General features: G+C 40.7%; 1 protein-coding gene across 1 annotated transcript in view; it reads right to left on the reverse strand.

Annotated features, from left to right (window-relative positions):
* Positions 1 to 11,212, reverse strand: part of glg1a (golgi glycoprotein 1a) — a 37,310-nt gene that overhangs the window by 21,477 nt on the left and 4,621 nt on the right. Inside the window, exons 2-4 of the mRNA XM_008296887.1 lie at positions 5,266 to 5,295; positions 435 to 521; positions 133 to 348 (exon numbers count right to left, since the gene is read on the reverse strand). Coding sequence (XP_008295109.1) covers positions 133 to 348; positions 435 to 521; positions 5,266 to 5,295 — 333 coding nt within the window. The remainder of the gene's footprint in view (positions 1 to 132; positions 349 to 434; positions 522 to 5,265; positions 5,296 to 11,212) is intronic.

Consider the following 11,212-nt stretch of genomic DNA (forward strand, 5'->3'; position numbering starts at 1 on the left):
GTTGAAGACAAAAATCTACAAAACCAAGTAAGTGGATCTTGCATCAACATTTTTTGCTAATTTTCTGTCATCATCTAATTAAATAAATTAACTTGGATTTTATTTGAATTGCTCCAGTGAACCAACACCCACCTTGTGTCCGACGTTGATGCTGCCACACCGCCGCGTGTTGATGTCGTCTTTGCACTTGTCCATGAAGCCGCAGATGAGCCGGTAGTTGCTGAAGATGATGCTGGTCATCTTGGTGATGTACTGGTTGCACTGGTACTCGCTGATGTTGCCGCGGTGATCCACCAGGCAGGACACCAGGTAGCCCCGCCCCCTCTCCTCCTCGTTGCACTCCTTAATCTGCAGGTGAGAGAACATGTGACACGTCAGAGGACGAATCAGAGTGCAGGAAGCTTCTCCCCCCAGACAGACGGAGGTGAACCAACCTCAGCGATGGTGCTCTTGCAGACTTCCGTCGCCACAGATTCAAACTTGGGATCTGTGGTCAGGTTGAATTTGTAGTTCCAGAGAAGCTGAAGGAGGAAAGAAAGGCATTAAAATTTCACACATATACACAGCAGACACCTCCAGGTTATATATTCATCACAAATGAGACTCATTCAGAATAAATTTAAAGCAAAAAACCTGAGAGGAACCAGAGTGAAGGAGAGTTGGTGGTTTTGTTATTTTACTGTGCAAAGGATGAAAAGAACATCATCTCGTGTCTGGAAGTGTAAGAACAAGTTCTATTACCTGCTTCTCACACTTGTTTTCACACGTCTACACTCTGACAATAGTGGCTGATGCCTTTAATGCTCAATGAGGCAGAACTTAGAATGTTTTTTCTTATCAACCGCTGCTGAAAATGTCGCCTGAAGCAAAATCCAATCATCGTCGAGGGAAGTTGAATATTTTAAAAGAAAACCTGGGCGACCAACTGAGGGTGGGAATGAATGAAAGGACGGAAATGAGAGATTACTAAACTTTTGCAGCTTCATCCGTATCACAGACTCTACGGTGGCCTCTGCTGACTCGATTTCGACTCGACTTTTTAACCACTTCTGCTGTTCTGGGCCTATTTCTGCCCTTCTTTAGAGATGTTCTCTGCTCAGAACGGGCCTTTGTGGGGTAATTACGCACAAAACTAAATATGATCGGTGAAGGCAATGCGTCTGCGTTACCTTCTTTGACCAAAAATCTGTGCCCTTTTTCTGCTACCTCTGACTATTTGACAAACAAACTAGCTAATATGCTTAAGTAAATGTAACCACAATGAGCCAAAACTGGTTAAAAAAACAACATATTTATTTAATTCTCAGTTCTTTGGCAGTAAATAAAACCTTTTAGTGAGGTGCCAAAAATTTCTCCGTGCAGGAAAAACCCTTGAGTTACTATTTGACCTCTGATACCACATACAGTCGTCCTCAAATGTATTCATCCCCTTCCATTAAAGAAAAGGCAAAATTCACAATAGTCCCTCAAATAACTAGAAACTGAAAAAAGTAATAATAAATAAAAATTTGTTAAATTATAATTAAGTGAAATAAGATATTGCTTTTGAATTGTGGGTGAAAAAAATAATTTAAAAAAAACAAAAAACTGTTCCGGACAAATTAAGAGCACTTTGCTGATGAGCAGTGAGTCAGAATACCTGTCAACAGGAGCAGAAGTCTGACTGAGAGTTACAGAAAACACCTGATGATGGCAGTGATTGGCTCAAAGGGTTGTTCAACTAAATATTAGTTTACGGGTCCCATCATGCTTGTTATTTTGTTTTAAAAAAATATATTTCTGTTGAACCACAATTCAAACCAATGTCATGATTTTCATTTTTATTTATTATTACTTTAGTCAGTTTCAGCTTATTTCAGTGTTTTTTTCCTTCTTTAATGGGAGGCTATGAATACATTTGAGGACGACTGTAGCTTCTTATGTAAACATGATCGAACCATGATTAATGGCTTAAATCACAGAGGACACCTGCATTATTAAATGGAGGAACATAAATTACTTACTTACACGACTACTTTTTTTTTTTTTTTTTTTTACAGATATATATTTTTTTAATGAGTTTTTTTATTTGGTTAACCCATAGAGCCCAACTTTACATCCAAATTCACGTCTCTTCTTCTCACTTGAATTGCTTTTATAGCATTTATTGCAATGTGTTGAACATTATATCTATTAAATTCAACTTCACATCTTGATCTTTCCAACAAAGCTAGCTGCTCGTCTGTGTCAGTGAGTATAAACTAATTTAGAATTTATGTCGCCTTCATTCAAAGCTGGGATCTGCAGCTTTGCTTCTTACTCATCAGCTCGTCATTGTACAGATACGTTCACGTCGTATCACAAGAACGAGCAGAACCGAAGCTTTTCTCATTATTTTCGCTGCCTCCTTTCACGGTTTGCCTCCTCTGCAGTTATTCCACTACATGTTTACAGTTTAGTGAATAAAATAATGACATTTATTCAGCACATTTTCCCACCGTGACGGTTCTGGTATTGCCAGATTCAATACAATCTTCTTTACACAATTAGAATTCTCTACTGACAGCATTTTACAGTGAAAAAACACGACATATAAAGGCTACAATATAGAATCTGCAAACTTATGATATCTAATGATGGAAGATGTGGACAGCCCAGACTGTTCTGAATATAACAACGTGTGCGACTAGACTTTAGAAGATAAGAGCTTCAAAGTAAAGGCAGTGGAATTAAACAATCTCGGGGCTCACAGGATGAAATGAAGGTAATAATTAATTAACTGGCCTTCAATGTGAACGTGATGTTGTAGTTGACATAGAAGTGAGGTGAAAGGACACTTTTATTAATTTAAAAAACAGCAGAAAGACTCATAAAATCAACATATATGTCGATGATACGCTGCTAATCGTTTGTGAGCTGCACTTGTATGATACAGACCATAGTTTGGTTGCTAAGCAGCCTGTTTCACATGTAAACCGCTCATACAATCGGACGTACAGTTTTGTGGAAGTGAAAACCTCTTTCAGAATATCTACCGCGCAGATTGGCTCGCAGCAACCACCAGTCATTTCAGATTTCTTTAATTACGTCTCCAAATGTCTCCTTTGTCTCCAGATTCTCTTCTGTCTCCGCGTCGTCTTTTGTTTGTGTGTTTATTGTGTTGCTGCCAGCTGCAGCAGCCGGCCTCAGATAACAGCCGCTGACAGTCAGGACGCCCACAGAACGACACAAAACAAGTCAGTGTGACGTGATAATTGCAGCCGGAGCTTTCCAGCGCTGTAATAAAGACAGTCCGAGCGGTCCATTAGCCTCGTGGCGTTTCATAAAGCCGTCTGCTGCCAGAAGAGCTGAACTCTGAGGGTTTATCGTCCAGGAGACGCTGAGCTCATGAAGAGAAAACCTCTGACTGGATGTTAGACGGAGGTGATTCAGAAAACTTTATCGATCCCTGAGGGGACACTGAGTCACTCACATTTAAGAGGAAAAATGAAGACAAAGTAGGGGATATATATATAAAAAAAAACCATGCATCATAATGTAAATGTAGTGAAGGTCTTGAGCTCTGACGGTTCTTCAAAGCTGCTGTTTAAAATGCAAACAGGTGAGAGGACATTAATTAAAGAGGAAGGAGAGGATCTGAGGATTGTCCAGCTGACAGCGAGCTCTCTTTGATTCGTATTTTAAATTCTAGCCGAGATTTCAATGTTTCCGAAGACCCCACGCATGTGATTCTGTGTTAAAGTAATAATACAGCCGGCCTTCAAACACGACAATCAAACGTCCTCAGTTACCTCCTCTGATCCGACCCATGAACACACGACACACAGTCAACACAGAAGCTCCTTGTATGTTCCTTTGAGAACCTTTTTCACCTCAAAACTCCAGTTTATCCTCCAGAAAAGTCCAGTTTTGCAACCGCTTTGTCACAAAAGGCATTTTGATCAGTAACGTTTGGAAGGAAGTTTGTTTTCTTTTTTTTTAGTTTCAGACTTTCAGCACATCTTTGAGACACCGTAGAGGTCTAAATATTCAACCTGAAAACACCGTTGGACTTTTTTTTAAACGGCTGTTTATCATGATTTCAACTTTAATATCACATATTTAATATCCAACACCATTTTCCTCCATAAAACGCACTTCATGATATTAAAATCAGGCTGCGATTCTTGTGCCAGACATTGTTCAGGAAAAACTAAATGACATAAAAGATCATTCTGTGCCTGGAAAGCAGAGAAGCAAAAAGATAAGAAACTAAGTGAGCTAAAATAAGGCCCAAATAGAACAGTAAAGACGGGCAATTATGCTACATGATAATGAAATATTGCACACGATTAAACCTCTTTCACCTTAATTACGACACTTGATCGGTCTGTAGAGCTGCTGAGGGGAAGAAATCAACCTCTGTGGGCTCTATGAGGAACTCAGTGTCCAAGTCAGAGTTAGTTTGATTAGTTTTCCTTCGTTCTTTGTATTCTGTATTTCTGTGTGCTGTTTGTTTGTTTTCTTATGCTTCTTTTATGCACTTGAAGCCGTCATAATTTGCACTTTTTGTTTTATTCGCCGTCTTTCTATTTATTAAGTCTAGTTGGACGTCTTGTGTTTTTTTCTTGTTCTTTGCTATGTGTAATTTTTTTCTTTACTACTTTGTTTCTGTGAAATCTGTGAATATTGGGATACAACATTGTTTTTGGAATGATTTATTTTTAAAAATAAAAGAGAAAGAAAAAAAAAAAGCATGCTAGCGTGCTAACGTGTAGCAGAAATAAAGTTTACTCTTATTATTTCAAATAATACAATCACAAAATCGCAAATGCTCCAAATTAGAATATGTTGTGCAGCGTGTCTGATCAATAATTTAAACAGTTGCGTCAATTATTTTACCAATTCCTTGTTCTTTTTAAAAAAACAAATCTATTACACAGTGAATATTGAAATAAGCTTGACTTTATGTCGCAAATCAAACTGCAATAAGATATTTTGCTGAAATCGGAGTGTGTAAATATCTGCTAATTATCATTTAAAACTAATTACAGCTGATGTTGTTTTGAATGTTCTTCAGCTCTGAGGTGGACCCGACTCTGTGGATCACGGTTCATGAGCTGCAGAGACACTAAAGTTACTGTCAAACCTCAAATGTCGGACTGTGACCCGTTACTTTCCACCTGGTAAATATTTAGATTCTGACACAGTGACCAACTCTGAAAACTCCCCGCTGTATTTGATTTATCTGATAAAGAAATACATTAAAAAAACATGTCTGTGGTCACTTCATGGTAAAATACTCACATGGTTGCAGTCGGGAGCGATTTCACTTTCCTGCAGAAACACAGAAAGAAAGAAATTAAATTCAAACACACAGAAAACCTCAACAGCTCATCATGTCTTGTTCTGATTTTTAATTCACTGCTTTAAACAGAGAAGTAAAAACACCAGTTTGTGTCCTTATGTGGTGCAACTTCTGCAAGAGACAAAGTGGGAATTTCCAGGTGTCTTTAAATAATCTTTTTTTTTTTAAATATTTCTTTGCACACTGGTTAAACAAACAAGATGTAAACGATTAATTAGTGAGCTCAGGGCGCGTCTGCAGCTCGAACTTTGGACGGTTCAACAGCCAGAGGAGACTGAGCAAAGCCAAACCCTTAACAACACGTTTTAATAACATGACAGCAGACATGTACCTGAGCTGCTGGGTTGGTGTATTTCAAGCAACACTTTCAAACCTTCTGGGGCTTCCAGGTTATTAGAACTTATTTCTAACAGGCCCATGAACATTTAAATAATATATTTGGTTTCTTATAAATGCAAAACTATGTATTTATATATATATATAGTTACAAAATCTGAATATTAATGACAAGAAATGACTGTATTATTGGCAGCAGGTACAAAAAAAAATCACAAGGAAATGATTAAACGTAGAACCACTCTGATAAGTTTTATCAGATCTGAGCTAAATGGACCCACCTGTAATTAGATACAAGTGCCTCTCTTCATCTAATTTTCTTTTATTCCTTTTTCATTAAGCGATGTGAAGATAAATCTAAGCTCCCCAAGCGCTGCTGTTCTTATACAATAAGTGATTTAAGAAATGAAAACGTCGGACCTGTAATGTAAATATGGCATGCATTGGAAAAAAGTGTTATTTCAATTCAAATAAATATGATTTTTCTTTTTAAAAAGTGGTGCACTTTGATAATTAAACGACACAAAATAATGTGTTTGCTAAATATAATTACAGGACAGCAGGTCTAAAAAGTCTTTTATTCACAAGAAGATTTAATTATATTATATGTAAGCTGTTAATGGGGAAAAAAATGAAAGAATACTGAACAGAAACACATCAATTCTGCATAAAGCAACAGTTTTAGCAGAAAATAAAAGTGCACGGACACAAAACACACAAAACCAAACAAGTAAATGGAAATTAGTCTTTTCGTGACATTTTTTTGGAACGTCCCTCAAGTTTGCATCAGCGCAGACCGAGCAGTCTGCAACCCAGTGGCCTTTTAAGACAATAACACCAATATCACATCAAAGCAAAGCAGCACTTTCCCTCCAAAAGGCAGCAGTTTAATACGAACAAAGCAGCAGAAGCTCTTCACGGACTCGCCCACAACATCTTCGCCTATCAGAGGAACGGCAGCAGAAGCTCTTCTCGCAGCTTCACATCACTGTGCAGTAAAAAAAAAAAGACATGAAAGCACTTCGTGATAACTCGGCTCTGCCCACGGGAGCCGAGACAAAAAGCCTTCTTCTGGCTTCAAACCCTCGTTCCCACTAAACGTCTTGCAGACAGAGGAGCGAGTGTAATGAGGATACAGACCCTCAGCGGCCGCCCAGATAAAAAAATTACCAATTAGCACGACTATGACTTATTAATTAATGAAGAGCCGTTCTGTTCACATCAAAGTCCTCTGAAACAAAACCTCATTAATCAAGCAGACCGATCAAGCTGAGGCACTAAAAGAGGATCCATCTCTGGCTCAAGCGTTGCACTCAAACGTCAGCGATGGACGTAATCTGCACATTTAAAGAACATTTAAGCTTTTTTTCTTTCTCCCCCTTTCATCTGAGAGTAAAAGTCATTAAAGTAGCAGCATGTAATGTGAAAGGGATCCCACGGAGAACCATCGCCGACTCCGCAGCGCCTCCGAGCATCTTTTAGTGCATAATTTAGGTTTTACATTACATCTAGTGCTGTGGTTTGCAGCTACAGAGTCCAGCATGCTTCTCAGGAGGTAGCGGAGACCAGAGACCAAACCAGTAAAATAGCTACTAGGTTGTTAGAAGTCGACCAAAAACAAAACGTGGAGAAAATCCATCCATCCATTATCCACACACCGCTTAATCCTCACGAGGGTCGTGAGGGAGCTGTAGCCTATTCCCTTACTGTGAAGGCAGGTTCACCTGGACAGGTCACCAGTCTATCACAGGGCTACACTTAGAGACAGACAACCAAGCACACTCACATTCACACCTACAGACAATTTAGAAACATGGAGAATATTCTGAAGTTAAAAAAGATGCAAAAAAAAACAACATGCAAATTGGACACAGAAATCTAATTTATGTTGGGTTTTGTAAAACAGGTGGTAGGTTCTGGTCCATTTCACTTCATTATTCCATTTCATAATCCTTTAAAAAAAACAACAACAACTAAGAATTGAGAAAGAAAACAAAATCATCTTTGGAGGAAACTTGAACAGGTAAAACACCACTTTAATCATGGTTTTGTGTGTCTTACTGGTCTAATTTTGTACATCACCTACACCTTGCAGGTTTTCTGGCTTTATTTAAAGAAGACCGAATGGAGGAGGCCTTCCAGAGGAAGAGGGCCAAGTATGAGGAGCTGGCAGGCGAATGCCGAAGCAAAGGGTGGAGGACCCGGTGCAACCCCATCGAGGTGGGGTGCAGAGGATTTGTCTGCTAGTCTCTCATCAGGGCGCTCAAGATGCTTCGGATGAAGGGACTGCACGCCAGGAAGGCCATCAGAAACATCACAGACGCTGCTGAAAAGGCGTCAACATGGCTGTGGATCAAGCGGGGTGATCCGTGGACAACATAAGCTACTCAGACACAAGTCGGGGGCCTGATCAACCCTGACTGTTGCGAGAGCTGAAAAACCCAATGATCCCTGGATACATCACTGAAGATGCGTCTCAGAGTTGCTCGTGAAGCGTAAGAACTAACGACAAGGTGCCACTTTGTTTGCAGTTAACCAGCATTGCACTCTTATAACATGTTGAAGTCACGCTGTAGAGAACATAAAGACTAACAATGCAACTCCACCACTGACTGTTGGGGTGAATGATCAGAGCAGAGGTGGGCTTCCTCTAAACCAAGTTGTTTTTTGTTTCATGCACATCTGTACACCTTGTAGACAGATGTGCATAGGAGGAAATATCTACAGAAAAAACAAGAAAGAACTCCTTCACACTTTCCTATTACTGGTAACAAAACTTTACTGGAATTACATTTGGGCCCGCTGCAGGGTGGCGCAGTTGGTTAGCACTGTTGCCTCGCAGCAAGAAGGTCGCCGGTTCGCGTCCCGGTGGGAGCACCGGAATCTTTCTGTGTGGAGTTTGCATGTTCTCCCCGTGCAGCGTGGGTTCTCTCCGGGTTCTCCTGCTTCCTCCCACACAGTCCACATGTTGAGGTTAATTGGTGATTCTAAATTGTCTGTAGGTGTGAATGTGAGTGTGCTTGGTTGTCTGTCTCTAAGTGTGGCCCTGTGATAGACTGGTGACCTGTCCAGGTGAACCTGCCTTCACCCTGAGTCAGCTGGGACAGACTCCAGCCCCCCATGACCCTAGTGAGGATAAAGCGGTGTATAGATAATGGATGGAAATTTGAGCCCTCAGGCTCAGCCAGGCGACCAAAACGTATTTCCAGTAAAGTTTGTGCAATAATACAAACAAGAATCATCGTTTCCTTTACTTTTCAACCTTCAGTCAGGACTTTTTTATTTTTTTATTTAATCTTTATTTAACCAGGAGAAGGCTCATTGAGATTAAAAAAATCTCTTTTTTAAGGGTGTCCTGGCCAAGACAGGCAGCAGCACAAATGACAGACGGACGAGGTCACCGCAGCAGCCGCACAGACATCATTACTCATAACACACGGTGAGATTACAAGATAAGAAACGAACATACCAGCAGAGATCAGAAACATAACTAGCAAAAATAATTAGCTTTCAAAACATCCACAGACTGATTTTTTTTGCCTCCAAGTCATTTATAAACACTTTAAAGGTGTTTAAAGAAACCAGCTCTTGCAGTTTCAAATCTTTTTGTGAAATGTTCCAGGTAGAGGGAGCAGCCAATTTAAACGCTTTCTTTCCCCGTTCAGTTGTAGCCTTGGCAACAGACAGCAGCAATAGATCCTGGGACGGCAGACCGTAAAAACCTGTAAATAACGAGGAAGCAAGCCTAAAATACATTTATAAATTAAAACATACCAGTGTTTTCTCCTTCGTGTGGTCAAACTTGACCATCCAACATGAGACTACAACAAACAATGACTTGACTTTAATTAACTTTCACTCCTCCGAGCCAAAATGACAATAATTAACTTTTTCATTTTGTTTGCAAATGCAGAATGTAAATAAAATGTCGGTTAGAGGTCAGTTTCTGGGTCGCGGGCAGGAGGATGGAGGAGACGAGGAGGCACAAAATAGAGAAAGATGGATACGGTGGCTCGAGAACGACATCAGCCTCATTACAGCGGAGACGGAGCCATCGATGTTTAGTGACGCGACTGCCAGAGGTTAGCGATGAAACATGTGAACTAAACATCCATCCATCCATTATCTATACACCGCTGAATCCTCACTAGGGTCGCGGGGGGCTGGAGTCTATCCCAGCTGACTCAGGGTGAAGGCAGAAGACACCCTGGACAGGTCACCAGTCTATCACAGGGCTACACTTAGAGACAGACAACCAAGCACACTCACATTCACACCTACGGACAATTTACAATCACCAATTAACCTCAACATGTTTCTGGACTGTGTGGGAGGAAGCCGGAGAACCCGGAGAGAACCCACGCTGCACGGGGAGAACATGGAGACTCCACGCAGAAAGATCCCGGGTGTCCTCACTGGGACACGAACCAGGGATCTTCTTGCTGCGAGGTAATGGTGCTAACCACTGAACTAAACATATACAACCTGTTTTAACCTTCTAGAAATGGGTTTGAAAGTCATGCTATCTTTTTTGAAAATGACCAAAATGACACCATTTATCGTAGCAAGAAACTGTAAAAACCACGAACCAGCGACTGCTTGGCTGCTGCATGCATCTCCACCAGAACACCAAAACACATCTCAGCTAAAAATTGTCGTCTTTCATCAGTCCAGTGAGAAATTCACCAAAAATAAACGTGTTGCTTTACCCAGATTCTGCAAAAGTCTAAAAATTCTGCACTCTTTGGTGTAACCATGAAGCCTTCAGTGACTCAGCTGTAATTAACGGGAACAAGACAGAAATTGAGAGATTATTTTGGCTGAACTGCAGGCTGTGTTTAAACAGAGCAGATGGGAGACAAGAATGGAAACAGATTAAATATGTAAATAGGAAAATATAAACATAACCACCATGTTGATTCCAGGTTTTTCCAATTATTGCAAGGAAATAATCAAACTTTTGTTTTTCTCTCTTTCAGTTACTTATGGCATGATAACTTTGCTGCAATGCACAGAAGACCTTCCTGAGTTCTCTCTACTTGCGCTGTTCTGTTTCCATGGAGCTGCAGGACTTCATACTGCAGAGAAAACTGTGAGTAAAAATGTGACAATAAAATACACCTGGAAACTGCCCTGAGTTCAGAGAGTTAACACAGGTCAGTCTCTTCCTGCAGCTGCTCTCCTGATTTGACTGTTATCTGAACATCAGAGCCTCTCATTAGTGGAGTCAAAGCTGCAGACAGCAACATTATTAGTGCGGCTCAAAGTCCTCGGTCCTGCTCAGGTAAATAATCAGCAGCCCTCACTGCCGCAAACTACCAGCACAACACAGCTGTCAGCATCTCAGCGAGGAACCACTGCTCTCTGAGCTGCACAGCATCCCGTCGGTCCGCAGCTGGAAACGTCTGAGGCCTGTTTGTGCCGAAGCAAAGACACTCACAGTTAGTTTGGGCTTCTCAGACGTCGCTCAGCTGTCAGATTTCAGGGCTTAGACCACCACAAATAAACTCCCAAAATGAAACCACACGCTGCTCAGCTGCCACTGGGATG

Source organism: Stegastes partitus, unplaced genomic scaffold, assembly GCF_000690725.1.
Source record: "Stegastes partitus isolate 25-593 unplaced genomic scaffold, Stegastes_partitus-1.0.2 Scaffold1161, whole genome shotgun sequence".
In the NCBI taxonomy this organism is placed as follows: Eukaryota; Metazoa; Chordata; class Actinopteri; family Pomacentridae; genus Stegastes; species Stegastes partitus.